The sequence below is a fragment of the Carcharhinus amblyrhynchos genome, chromosome 4 (assembly GCF_965287045.1).
Source record: "Carcharhinus amblyrhynchos chromosome 4, sCarAmb.v2.hapA, whole genome shotgun sequence".
In the NCBI taxonomy this organism is placed as follows: Eukaryota; Metazoa; Chordata; class Chondrichthyes; order Carcharhiniformes; family Carcharhinidae; genus Carcharhinus; species Carcharhinus amblyrhynchos.
This window is the reverse complement of record NC_137327.1, coordinates 80,716,278-80,731,198: the sequence shown is the minus strand read 5'-3', so window position 1 is coordinate 80,731,198 and position 14,921 is coordinate 80,716,278. Positions and strand designations below refer to the sequence as shown.

Genomic DNA, 14,921 nt, shown 5'->3' with positions numbered 1-14,921 from the left:
TTTCTATGTCTGGAGAAACAGGATATATGATTGGACACAGATAATTGCACAATGCTTCTCCATTGTTTCTACCAATTCTTCATGGAAATTATGATCAAAGGTTCGAAGAGCCACATGAAAATTCTCCTCCAGTGTGAATAAATTAAATGGCTAAAATCAAATTAAATTTGCTGTTCCTTTCATGTTACTTCTGAATAAACTTGATTCAGTGTTTCATTTTATGGTGCTGCCAGGATTTGAGGTTAGGAGATATCAAGTACTTTTTCAGTCAGCACTCACCAGTTATGTGTTAACCTTGCAAACTACCCTCCCTGATGACTTTACATATGTGGTGCCTTTCAGTTTGCTGGAGAAAGGTTTGCCTGTGGAATCACACATTTGTGTTGGAGAAGATTATCAATATTTGCAGAGAGTTTCCTATTCAGAAAAGTTTGAAAAACCACTCCTGCACTTCCTGATCCATAAACTTCCTGCCTGCCACAGCTGGGCTGCACCATCCACCTGCAGAGATCCGCAGGTTAAAATTGCAAATTGTGAGAAAGGTCTGTGGTCTAACAGGTCTGCATCCTGCTCTGGTTTATCCTTTCAAGCACCTACCACTGAGTCAAAAGTTAACATCGACTCTGTGACCCTGCACCCTATTGCTACAATTCTGTAAAACTTTGCTTTAAAATTAAAATAAGGACGGTCACAAGACAACACAAGTGTTAGACCGGTTTTCCTCTACCTCCTGTATTGGCAAGTGCCTTCCCTCTGCTCATTGCCGCCTCCTGACCAATGGCTTTCCGTATAATAAGTTGCCAGGACTGGATGGGATGTACCCCAGGTTACTGTGGGAGGTGAGGGAAGAGATTGCAGAGCCTCTGGCAATGATCTTTGCGTCATCGATGGAGACAGGAAAGGTTCCAGAGGATTGTGGAAGTGGTTCCTATATTCAAGAAAGGGAGTAAGAGATAGTTTGGAGGGATGTCAGAAGTTGCAGCAAGACATTGATAGGCTGCAAGACTGGGCGGAGAAGTGGCAGATGGACTTCAACCTGGATAAGTGTGTGGTGATTCATTTTGGCAGGTCAAATGGGATGAAGGAATATAATGTTAAGGGTAGGACTCTTAGCAGTGTAGAGGATCAGAAGGATCTCGGGGTCCGGGTCCATAGGATTCTCAAATCGGCTTCGTAGGTAGAGGATGTGGTTAAGAAGACGTATGGGGTACTGGCCTTCATCAATCGAGGAATTGAGTTTAGGAGTCGGGAGATAATGCTGCAGCTTTATAAGACTCTAGTCAGACCCCACTTGGAGTACTGTGCTCAGTTCTGGTTGCCTCATTACAGGAAGGATGTGGAAATCATTGAAAGGGTGCAGAGGAGATTTACAAGGATGTTGCCTGGATTGGGTGGCATGCCTTATGAGGATAGGTTGAGAGAGCTCCTTGGAGAAATGAAGAATGAGAGGTGACCTGATGAGGTGTATAAGATGTTGAGAGGTATCAATCGGGTGGATTCTCAGAGGCTTTTTCCCAGGGCTGAAATGGCTGCCACAAGAAGACACAGGTTTAAGGTGCTGGGGAGTAGGTACAGAGGAGATGTCAGGGGTAAGTTTTTCAGTAAAAAGTCTGACAACACCAGGTTTAAGTCCAACCGATTTATTTGATAGTAAACTCACTAGCTTGCGGGTTAGCCCCTTCGTCAGGTGAATGGAGAGTTCTGGCCTCAGACAGAGCATATAAAGCACAGACAGTTTACAGATTATTGATTAGAATGCGAATCTTTACACCTAACCTGCTGTTCAAGTCTTCAAGTGGCTGACAATGTGAGTGGAAGGAGCACTGATCACAGGTTAAAGAGATGTGTATTGTCTCCAGACAGTACAGTGAGTGAGGTTTTGCAAACCCAGGCAAGTCATGGGGGTTACAGATAGTGCGACATGAACCCAAGATCCCTGTTGAGACCGTCCTCATGTGTGCGGAACTTGGCTATCAGTCTCTGCTCAGCGACTCTGCGCTGTCGTGTGTCGTGAAGGCCGCCTTGGAGAATGCTTACCCGAAGGTCAGAGGCTGAATGCCCGTGACCACTGAAGTGTTCGCCAACAGGAAGGGAACAGTCTTGCCTGGTGATTGTCGAGCGATGTTCATTCATCCGTTGTCGTAGCGTCTGCATGGTCTCCCCAGTGTACCATGCTTCGGGACATCCTTTCTTGCAACGTATCAGGTAGACAACGTTGGCCGAGTTGCAGGAGTATTTACCGTGTACCTGGTGGACGGTATTCTCACGTGTGATGATGTCATCCGTGTCGATGATCTGGCACATCTTGCAGAAGTTGCTGTGGCAGGGTTGTGTGACCACGTGTGATGATGTCATCCATGTCGATGATCCGGCACGTCTTGCAGAGGTTGCTGTGGCAGGGTTGTGGGTTGTGTGGTCACACAACCCTGCCACAGCAACCTCTGCAAGACGTGCCGGATCATCGACATGGATGACATCATCACATGTGCAAATACCATCCACCAGGTACATGGTAAATACTCTTGCAACTCGGCCAACGTTGTCTACCTGATACGTTGCAAGAAAGGATGTCCCGAAGCATGGTACACTGGGGAGACCATGCAGACGCTACGGCAACGGATGAATGAACATCGCTCGACAATCACCAGGCAAGACTGTTCCCTTCCTGTTGGCGAACACTTCAGTGGTCACGGGCATTCAGCCTCTGACCTTCGGGTAGGCATTCTCCAAGGCAGCCTTCACGACACACGACAGCGCAGAGTCGCTGAACAGAGACTGATAACCAAGTTCCGCACACATGAGGACGGTCTCAACAGGGATCTTGGGTTCATGTCGCACTATCTGTAACCCCCGTGACTTGCCTGGGTTTGCAAAACCTCACTTACTGTACTGTCTGGAGACAATACACATCTCTTTAAACTGTGATCAGTGCTCCTTCCACTCACATTGTCAGCCACTTTAGGACTTGAACAGCAGGTTAGGTGTAAGGATTCGCATTCTAATCAGTAATCTCTAAACTGTCTGTGCTTTATATGCTCTGTCTGAGGCCAGAACTCTCCATTCACCTGACGAAGGGGCTAACCTGAAAGCCAGTGAGTTTACTATCAAATAAATCGGTTGGATTTAAACCTGGTGTTGTCAGACTTTTTACTGTGTTTACCCCAGTCCAACGCCGGCACATCCACATCGTAAGTTTTTCACTCAGAGGGTGGCAGGTGAGTGAAATCGGCTGCCGTCGGTGGTGGTGGAGGCGGATTTGTTAGGGTCTTTTAAGAGATTTATGGATGAGTACATGGGACTTAGTAAGATTAAGGGCTATAGGTAAGCCTAGTAGGTAGGGATATGATCAGCGTAACTAATGGGCCAAAGGGCCTGTTTGTGCTGTAGTTTTTCTATGTTCTATAATGGACTGCATTTAGTGAAAGTTATTTTGTTGTTTTGATCACTGCTTTCTTTCTTATACTGTCCTCACATTTTCTCCTACCCCCACACACTTTCTTCAGTTAGCAGCCCGAACCCATTGATATCTGCAAGAACACCATTTGGCATCAAATAATTAGAGAGTGTTCTCAAGAAGTATCTCTACAAGAAGTATTTCTCTCCCACTCCCATCTGGACAGTTTTCCCTTTCCTCAGACAATTAAACATGGCACCTTGAAGACATTGTGACTATTATTCCATTATAAAAGGAATGTTACTTAATATGGGAGAGGGTTTCATGCATTGGACTAACAGTTTCAACATGATATTAACCATTTCCTTGCCAAGTTTTAATTCTTGAACTGACTGTGCCAGTAAGGGTGGTTTTAAGCATGGGAAATTAACACAGATTGGGCTGAATGCGAATGAAACTAGATTTGGTTAAAAATTGCTACTCTGGGCAGAATTTTATGCATCGCTGGGAGTGGGTTGGCAGGCAGATGAGAGTGGCATGAGATAAGATGTGGTTCCATCAACACCTTTCCCGGTACCTATCCACCTGGCCCTGACCGCACTGCAAATGCATGTTGGGGGACGCAACAGGCAGCCCACCCACCCCTGGACCATTTGAGACCCTTAAGTGGCCAAAGAAGTCCTCTTCCCACCCAACCTCAATTATTCATATGGTAGATGGGGGAGGAAGCCAGATTAAAAGCTGGTCAAGTCACACTGGGCCATCTGCAGGAAAATGGCATTCCCCTTTATGGGATGCATTGGAACCTCTCTCCAAAGCTCTGTCCTCACACTGGGTTCCTCCTCTCCCACCCTGTGTTGAGAACTAGGGCTTAGAATGCCTATACTGGACCTCATACCCTGGCCTTGTCAAAATCCCTCCAGCTTCATTCACTGGCATTTTTGCTGGGCACTAGTTGCAGTCTTGCAGTAGCCACCGGTTTCAGGTGGGGCAGGAGTCTTACCCTGAGCTACTTAATGTCACTCTGAGCATTAAATAGATCTGGGGCAATTGCCAGAGGGTATGAAGTTGGCTTTTTTGCTGGAGGGGTGGGTACTTCAGTGAAATGTAAAACACTGCCCTGTGTTTCAGAGCTCTTTGCTGTCTGAAGATCTGATGTTTGGTTTATGGGTGCATACTTTCATCAGTCCAACTTTGATGGACGAAAATTGAGTAAACAAAAGCCCTGAGGGAGATGCACAGTTTTCTAGATAGGAGTGTACTGGCACAACAGGGTTATTAGCGTTTAATAATTTATCATTCATATTATGACTAAACCATCAATAGCAAAACTAAATTAATTTTCACAGAAGGAAATGCAAAGCACTGATGGCAATACACAGCTCATTTGATTGATTTTGTAACTGACTGACACAGTGCATATTATTGTGATGAGGTTTTTGCTGGTCCATAGGAATAATTGTATTTTTAATTATCCTTTTACATCCTGTGCAGCTGTTGCTTCATGCGTTATATTGAGCCGCTGCCATACTTGAACTAATGCACACTGGATTTGCTAGTGGGAGGGAGAGAGTGCATCATTCATTCCAGTCTAAGACTATTGTCAATATTTGCACCATCCAGTCATTAAAACCATCCTTAAAATGTCAGGTCAAATTAATTTCTGTCCTTCTCAAAGGAAGGCACACAAGGTGAGTCAATTAATCCTTTCCTACGAGCATTCCTGACCCTTTCTCTCTCCCTTCAGTACAGATACTGTCCAAAAGGCATCACAACTGTTACAAGGGGATATCTTACTGCATGTGTAGTTGTACAAATAGAAAAATTAATGAAGCATTTGGCATGTCAAACAAAAGCAATGCTCTCAAAACACCAAGTGCTGAATCAAAGTTGGTCTGATTAAAATTCAGATTATATGAACATCCGATTAATATAGTCAGAGCACATTCATCAAAACGGTAGCAAAATTACTTCCCATGAAACGTTAACTAGAAACTAGAGAATAAAATGCGTTAGTTAAAAAGGATCAGCTTGTCTCTCTGATATGTGTGATAGGATTCAAATGGTTAATGTATAACTATGATAAGTATCTCCAAAATAAAAATAGTAAGCTATAATATGGGTGTAACTCAACCTCCAAAAACACTATTCCATAACAATAAATTAAAATTTAGTCTCAAATCTTACAGTTGCTTTATAAAGTGATTCAGAAAAAAAACTAATGTATTTTTGAGCATTCCACTGAAACACTTACTTAAACTCATGATATAAAATAACACTGAGAACATTGCAATTTAAAAAGTAGGATTAATGTAACAAAATGACCAAAACATTCAGAGAAGATCCATGTTGTTTTGAGGGGAGTTTTGTACGCGATGAGGAAGGAGAACTGTGGAGGATATCGTTTAACATGAAGCTCACTGTTCACAGTCTTATCTTTTCTACTTCAATAAATATTTTCAAAAGATGATAATACTCACTTTGCCAAAAATATGCAGCACCTTTCGTTTGGCATGTCCCAAACAAATTACTCTGGAGTCTTCAAACTCAATTTGCTCAGTTACAAGAGATTCTTTGAGAAGACTAGTTCATTATATATTTAAAAAAAAGCCCGTTGTACAGTTTTGGATTGAATCTGAGTGGGTTTCAATTAAAGCCTTTTGCACTCAGAAGACAAGAGTGTGTACACAGTCTCTTTAAAATAGAAAAGTCCACAGCTGATCGACTCAAATGAGTGAGTTCTAAAGATGTTATTGGCACATGTAATGGTTTGGGATATCAGCTGTATCAAGAAAACATTCGAATTTTCAGAACCCCATAGCCTCACCCAGAGCATTATACCCTGAAACAACTTAACCTCTTTGGAACAAGCAGGCCTGTGATGAAATATCTCATTTTAGGTCTTTGTTTGAACAGTAAGAACCAAATTTTGAGTTGGTTATTTGGATATTTCGAATTGAATGGCAGCATTCCACTGTCAGGTTAAGTTGTTGGGAGGGCTGGTGATTTTCTGTTAGTAATATGCAAACATATGCAAGTACAGTAGGACTAGAGAAGGAAGTTAAACCCTAACAGACAGAAAAGAGACAAACATAATTAAATTGCAGTATCCCTTTTTGTAGGCCCACACAGATCCATTATAAGTCAACCACGAGCACAGCACATTTATTGGATATGTTATGAAATTTGAACTGCTTTTTCAATAAAAGTAAAAGAGGGAAAAGGGAATATTAAGTGGCCATCCACAGAAAACCCTACCTTTTGACAACCACCCCTTTCATGTTGTCACATATCTACCTACTCACGATGAATGACTTAAAGAAACATTTTTGGGGAAAAGTTTAGAACTGATTAAAGTGAAGGATGATATTGTTAGGAAAAATTGTGATCCTCTTTGCAGTCAATACCAGGATCAACAATGAGAGGGGGTTGATAAAAGTTATCTGGAATTGAATGTCTCCTCACAAACTGAATGAGCATATGGTGTCAACCAATGCTAAAGTTTGTTATTATAGATTCTGGAATTTTATTAAGAAATAGATAAAAAATGTGAAAGCCCATTTCACTCTGAATCCGAACAATCTTAGCATTTTCTTATATCTTCCCCCCACTTTCACTCTTTTGATGCTTTACAAGTGGTTAGAAAATGTTAAATGCCTGGTTTGGAACACATTAGAAGTTTCTTTACCCACTTTGTGGGACACACTGAATTGCTTTGAATATTGGAAGTTTATTGTTCCTTTGTCAAACTATTCGAACAGTGAAAAAGGTGACTGCTGTCCAGAAAGAAAATGGCTTCCTCCAGCTTAATTCCACCTGGCTCAAACCTTCAACTTATCTCTTCAACCCCACAAATTAAATATTTATTTTGGTAATCTCCATTGGTTCCAATTTACATGATTAAAAATATGCTCTCTTGAAACCTATGTAAAAAAAACAATACATGTGTGCACATGCAGCATGCTTTTGTATTGTAGTTTTTTTTAATAGATCTTTTTATTCATGTAAGTAGGACTTCAATATGGTAAACATTTTTCAAATATGGTTAAATGACAAGACAAAAGGTCTGTAGGTGGAATTGAATAATGGGCTGAGGACAGCCATACTGATGCTGATTAACTGCCTCAATTCATTGTCAACTGGTGGGAATGTAACAGCTATGGTCACCTTTCTCTAATTTAGTTTTTTCTACAACATTTTTTAATATAAGTCAGAGCTGGATCATGGCAATTTCTACAAAATGCCACTTCCTATACTGTGTGGCTCGTGAAAATACTACTACAACCCAAAATCTCGCTTCCTGAAAGCTATTGGCCACTCAGAGGCTGACAGCTGTGCCTGGCATTGCTGCTGGCAATGTACCCACCCAAGGCCCAGGGTAACTGAGGGGCACGTCAGGTGTGAGTGATGGTGGGTTGGGCTTCGAGAACTAGTGTTGGGGGAAGGGTGGATGGTTTACTAGGTTGATCTCTAGGGAGGGATCTCCTTATAAGGAGAGATTGAGCAGGACTCATTGTTGACCTTATTGAGACATGTAGGATTCTCAGGGGGCTTGATAGGGTAAATGCTGAGAGGATGTTTTCTTTTGTGGAAGAGTCTAGGACCAGATGGCACAATCTCACAATAAAAAGTCATCCATTTAAGATGAGGATGATTTTTTTTGCTCAGATGTAGTGAATCTGTGGCATTCTTTACCATAGAGGGCTATAGAGGCTAGATCTTTAATTATGTTCAAGGCTGAGATAGACAGATAATCAGTAAGAGAACCAAGGATAACGTAGAAAAGGTGGAAAAGTGGAGCTGAAGATCATCATATCAGATTAGTCATGATCTCATTGAACTGCAGAGCACACATGCTGGGCTAACTGGCCTACTTCTGCTCCTGCATCTTATAGGAGTAGGAAGGCAACAAAGGCAGGGTTTGGCTCTCAATGGACCCCTTGCTTCCCAATACAGCATACTACAATCATGTACAGTATGCCTTTGAAAGCGGGAGTCCTTGGAAGCCTACCAGAAACTTGGTGGGGTTTGTTTAGTTCTGTTTTCCGCATGTTGAGTCACCTGCTGACCACTGGGTAAAGAGCAGTGGTGGTGAGATGAGGCTGTTTAGTGGGTATTAATTACCCATTTAAGGGCCTCAGTTGGTGTGGGGTGAGGACCATCCATGAACCCTCCTGAACTGGACTTAATTCACGGCAGAGGTGGGAAGGTGGCAGATTCTCCACTCACCAACCTTTTATCAAATTAAGTGATAGCCTCCACAAAACCTGCCTGGGTGGGTGGATGGAGGGCGGGGTGTGGGGTTGGAATTGAATTAAATTCTGCCCTGTTTGTGGGCTGTGGAAGAAATTGGGTGTGCAGGTGCATTTTGTTGCATCAATGCTGGCAATTAGTTTTTTTTGGAGGAAATCCTACTTCCCTTTATTCTTGGTAATAGACCTTGGTCCTTCAACTTGTTTTCCAAATATAAAAATATCAATATCGCTCACTGCAAAGTCAACAGCGTGCCTTTGGGCTACATTACTCTTAATGACAGTTTTTGCTTACAATACTTGGCTTCTTTGTTTAGTTGCAAATTTCCTAACTGTTACTCAGGTGGCCATAATTTATTGAATTGTGAATGGTCCTTAACGATATAATACAAGAGATGGGTCAATCAAGGAGAAGCGATTTGGCCATTGATGATTATTGATAGCCGAAGAATGCATTGAATTTCTTAAATCTCTCCATTGTCTCCAAAGAAATACAGGATCTCCAAATAGCTTAGAATTCCTAAACAAGTGGTTTCCTTAAAACTCTGCCCATGAAGGTCGACAAGGTGGGATACTGCAACCTGCAAACGTAATGAAGAAAATGAGACAGCTAGTTGAAAGATGGAAGCAAGCTAGAAAAAAAATGAGTTAATTAATGTAAACTTAAAAGAAACCAAGACCGGCTTGGAGGTGCTCCTTAATGGTGCTGCTGCATCTGCTTTTCAAGTTTTCCATTCAAATGGAGGCGCTTACAAAATGTAGCGTGATTCTGTTATATACACCGAACTGTTGACCGTAAAATGCGATATGCAGCAAAAACACGGTAGCCCTCCAAGGGTGCTGGAGACAGACAGACCTTATGCATTTTACGGTCTCGGCATGGTGTATATAAGTTATTCAGATAGCTGTGCGAATGACACTGAGAATAAGCCACTCACGCATTTTAGCAGTGTGGCAGAGTGATGATTAGATGGGTGGATCTTACCGTGCTGATATGGATATTAAAATAAAATTTGTTGGGGAACAGAATTGAAAGTAACGATGGAAGAAAAGTAACGTATATGCACCATGGCATCAGTTTTTGACCATAAAATGCACAAAGGTAATGTGATAATGACAAACCTTGGTGAAATATCGCATCCTTGCTGCATAAAGGCACCCAGAGAAAACCAGAGACTATTAAATATCCCAAACTCATTAGGTGGCTCAGTATTTTGGGGGTCACGTCCTTCTTCATTTTCTTCCATATGCCATTCATAAGGACTGAATCTGCTGACCAGGAAAAGCACTACGCTGACTCCAATGTAGGCGAAGACTATGCACATCCAAATCTCATAAGCCAAAGGATCCAGAAAAGAGAACACTCCTGGTTTGGACTTTTGGGGTTTCTTTATCATTATTGAAATACCAAGACTCATGAAAGGTTTGGAAAAGTCAATGACTTCTTCTCGGACCAAAGTTATAGTGAGTGGTGCAACAGCAATATCAGCTCTCTGGAAATGGGGAGAATGCTAATTAGTATAAAACAATCATAAAGACGTTGCATTAACTTAATAGAAATAAACAGTAACATTATTATTCAATTGATTTATTGACCATACTTAGTATTGCAGTGGATTATGGGATTGAATGTGCTCCATTTTAAAAAATTCATTTGCAGGACATGGGTGTCGCTGGTTGGCCAGCATTTATTGCCCATTCCTAGTTGCCCTTGTTTTGAGGGCAGTTGAGAATGAACCACATTGCTGTGGCTCTGGAATCACATGTAGGCCAGACCAGGTAAGGATAGCAGATTTCCTTCCCTAAAGGACATTAGTGAACCGATATTGTGGCAAGTAGGTGTCCATGATACACTGCAACTATGCAAACATATAAACATGTTCCTCACAATTATTTCAAATTGAAAATTGTAAGTTGCTTTACTAATTTCTTACTTCAAATTGCTTCTACTCATGAAATGGAAGTCAATTGACATTAAAAAAAATCTGTAACAATGACATGTAATTATCAAAAAGAGAATTAATAATGAGGCTCCAATCATTATATCAATAGAGTGTTGACTTTCATCGTGAACTTTCTTTAGAAAGTAAGAACATCCTCTTTCATGGAGGGAAAATAGACTACAAACTCAGAGGTGTCTTTATATAGGTACGCCAGGTAGTAAATGTTACATGTGCAATACAAATCACAGCACAAAGGGGTACATATACATAATGCAGTAAGCTAAATTTGGGATTATCATCTTTGCTATGCAAAAATTGATCAACACACATAACGGACTCCTGGGAAAGGTAGTGAACACTAAAACCATAGAAATATATTCAGCTACATCACTCATGGTAACCAAGGAATGGCATGGTCTACATATGTAGGACATGCAGCATGCTGAAATGTCTCACATTCTTGTTCAAGTAGCCATGATGTGGGGATGCCGGCATTGGACTGGGGTAGGCAGAGTAAGAAGTCTCACAACACCAGGTTAAAGTCCACCAGGTTTATCTGATAGTACGAGCTTTTGGAATGCTGCTCCTTCATCAGGTGAGTCTTACCTGATGAAGGAGCAGCACTCTGAAAGCTTGTGCTACTAAATAAACCTGTTGGACTTTGCCCTGGCATTGTGAGACTTATTATTCAAGTAGGTTAGTATAACTAAGGAAGGGAGGAATTTTTGCTGAGGTGATGGTGGGGGTGGAGTGGGGATAATAATATAATGAAAAATAAACAGAAGGCTAGGCATTCTATGCTATTAGAAAGAATCATAATAGGACTGATTCCGTGATCCTGAAAAGAACGGGATTGTTATGTGCACAGGAGTGATTGCTCATGAGGAAATGGTGCTAATCTTACGAGATTCAGCAAGATTAACTAATTTAAGTAATCATCACCATGTGCTTCCTTCACATTTTCCAAGGAATGTTAGAACTGCAAGTAGCTGTAAAAGCGGACAGTGGTTGCTCATAAAGTATTATTAATCTTTGGAAACATTGTTTTTTGCTGTGCTGTAAGAATGGTATCTTGATGAGGAGACTCTGGATTTTCTGTTGGATTAGATGAGGGAAAGGAGCATAGTCTGATTTGGAACTGCTGGGGACTTTCCTTTATTGTCAATGAAGAAGCTTGCATTTTGCAATGGAAACTATCAGTAATGCGAAAAAATGATTGTTCCTGGTCCATTTTTTAGTCAAAGTTTCTTCATGCCTGATCCCCTCGAGAAAGCATCCTCCAAGTATCTGTGGTAATAACCCAAAATAGACGGACGACTCTTTGAATATGCCAACTAAATTCTAATGGCTACCCTCTGCTAATTCTGGCATAAACAGAGCTGAACTCTCCCCACCACTTTCACTCCATTTCCATTTATTTCCTTTCATTTTTTCCTTTTCATCTCATTCATTCATTTTTATCATTCCTCACTCTCACTGGCAGTTTTCCATTTCTCCATTCCCTCCACCTTGCCCTCCCTCCACCATCAGTGCAACTGCCACATTCCTCAGGCAGTCCCTTAACACAGCATACCTTTGTTCTGCCATTCACAAATTCCGATCACTTAATGGACACTTTTACCATCTTTCTCAGCTTTCTTCATCCTCGTTTACATTCCAATTACGGACCTCCCCTCACCCTCGTAATATAAATCTCTTCTGATTTCCTTTGCTCTTAGCTCTGATGAAGGACCATCCAGACTCGAAATGTTGGCTCTATTCTCTCTCCACAGATGCTGTCAAACCTGCTGAGAGTTTCCAGCATTTTCTGTTTTTGAACTCTGCTCAGTTTCTCTGGGTCTGGTGACCCCAAACAAAAAGGTAAGTAATATAATTTTCATACATGTCAATGAGAATCCAAAAGGAACAATTTATCCTGGCTTCACAGAGGTACAGTGGTCTACTACAAACTGGTGTTTGCAATTTGTCTGCCCTTGTCAATGCTGGAGCTTGTCAATTGTTCCATGACCTCTGGCTGGCCAGCTTCTTTGGAACACCTGCTTAGTTGCTATAGCTTGCAGATTTTATGTAGACGGGAGCCAAACATCTTTCATATTCCAGGCATGCCAACCACTTCACTCTGGTCTCCTGAACGGGAAGGTTTCTCTGCTATTTTGCTCATTCGTAGATTTTGGATGCAGATAAGGAAATCCTCTTGTGTGGAAACCAATGCCAGGATACAAACTGACAACTCAAGCTATGGGCAGGATTCTCCAATCTTGTTCGCCCAATGCCAGCGAGAATGGAGCATTTGGCGCTCAGCCTAAACCTCACTCCCTGCAGCGGCACTGGAGAATCCCAGCCACAGACAAGGTCAGAGGTTTGCGGTATTAATCTCTTTTTGCCATAAGCATTGTCTGCACCAACATTATTAAGGTTAATTCTGAAGTAAAAAAAAATCAATCTTAATGAGTCAAAGCGCTTCAAATAGTTTTTTTTTGATAATATTTCAGATTCCCTGCACTGTATGTCAGATACTATGTAGAAGTGTGTCTTTGACATCTATGCTGTTCACCCCCCTGGACTTGGTTCCAATAACTCTGACAGGTTATTGCTTCATTTGTCTTCTTCTGGCATGTCACTGTTGTTAAGGTTTCATGTGAACGGCTGATTTGAATGGGGATTGACCATTGGTGATCAAAGCAGCCATCAAGATACACTCGAGCTAATCCTTCAGCATCTCCAATCTAGTATCCAAATGCTTCCTGTAAGTTGGAGCCCACGGTCTCAACTGTTGCAGTCAGAGTATTGATTGGATTTGGAACTCAGTCCTTTGTGGCTATCTACAGATGGCTGTAGAGTTGTCACAATATCCGTGGACTGTACGCTTTCCAGCCCTTTCTTATGACAGCATGGATGCGCTATTTGATTTGACCCGTTAGTTACTGGGACAAATAGCCTGCATGCCTGGCATCCTACCAACACTGAAATTCATATACCATGTTGCTCATTTGTGTGATATGCAGGATGTTCTTTTGGCTTGAAGGCAGCTTCCTGGAGCATACCACTTGTACGGTACTGCATAATCACAGCATGCAACAACTCACTGAAATCTTTAGAAACCTCACCCCTCTGGGGTAATCAAACATATACTGGCACTTTCCAAGGCCAAGAGTGGCAGCATTAGACCCATTCATGAGTTGTGCAATTTACGACAAGCAACAATCTGATCAGATTAGCCATATCCTGCAGGATGGCTTTGATGTGACTGATTTCAAGATCAAGTTGCATGGTCAGTGATTGGCTCAGGTTCCATTTATGAAGTTGCTAATGAGACCAATCTTGTGGCACGTGGAGCTGTAGAAATTCCAAAATGCAAACTGACCAGTTATGGTGGGCTTGTGGTAGACAGTAGTAGAAGACTCAATGGCAGATTTCTCAACTAATGCCTAAAAGGGAGTTCATTTAACTGCTCCATTTCAAAAGTGAACTTGAGCGCAGGATGGAGCCTATTAAGATGTGTATGGAGATTCTTACTCGCAGCTGTGGATTCAAACAAAGCAAACATATCTGTCAGAATTCTACCGTTGTGCCCACATGGGAATCAGAGCGGGCCAGGGGTGTACAGTGGGAAGGTCCATTGATCTCGGGTGGGATTTTATGGTTTGGGATGAGTGAGGCTGTAAAATCCTGCACTTTATCGATATATTGGAAACATGCAAAGGAGTGGAGATTAGGTGTCATTCCATTGAAAATACGTTTCTCATGGAAACTGACAAAGTTGTTTGTGAGAGCTGGCCTGGAGCTGATTCCATAGCAATATCATCTATTTGGGCTTTCATGGTGTTGTTAAAACTGAACTCAACCCATGAGTCCCTGAGTCCCTAAGTTCAATGCAGACATTGGCAGTGCATCTAGCTCACCATTATATAATGATGTGGTGCAAACATCCATTGGCTTCGAGCAATACATTAGTGTATAGGCTAGCGATATCAAACAAGCACATGGACACAGCATTGCTATCGATAGTAATGCCATGACTATGTGATTGTTCAAAATTGCTAGCCCATTCACTAGCCACACACAGTCATTTGTGCTGCGTCACTATAGCATCGCGATCTAGATGCTTTGCTAATGTCTGTACCTGTCTTCACTGAACTATGAACCCAACAACTCATGAGTTAAGTTCAATTTTACCAACACCACCTGCAGGCCTACTTTCACTGGTAAACATATACATTGGGATTTCTCCAATGCCACATGCTGTAACACCGGTTTTACTGGCAACTTCACAAATAGAGCCCCAGCCATTCACTCTGTATGCAAGTTTGATGTTGAAACAGGACACATCAA

The 14,921-nt window shown here is 41.8% G+C and overlaps 1 protein-coding gene across 6 annotated transcripts in view; it reads right to left on the bottom strand.

The window, feature by feature from the left end:
• Positions 1-14,921, bottom strand: part of gria3b (glutamate receptor, ionotropic, AMPA 3b) — a 374,879-nt gene that overhangs the window by 104,147 nt on the left and 255,811 nt on the right. For all 6 annotated transcript variants that reach the window (XR_013886514.1, XM_080187405.1, XM_080187406.1 and 3 more), the window contains exon 11: positions 9,769-10,139. Coding sequence is in view for 5 of the 6 variants with exons in the window: in XM_080187405.1 (XP_080043531.1) it covers positions 9,769-10,139 (371 nt within the window). In the remaining variant the exon portion in view is untranslated. The remainder of the gene's footprint in view (positions 1-9,768; positions 10,140-14,921) is intronic.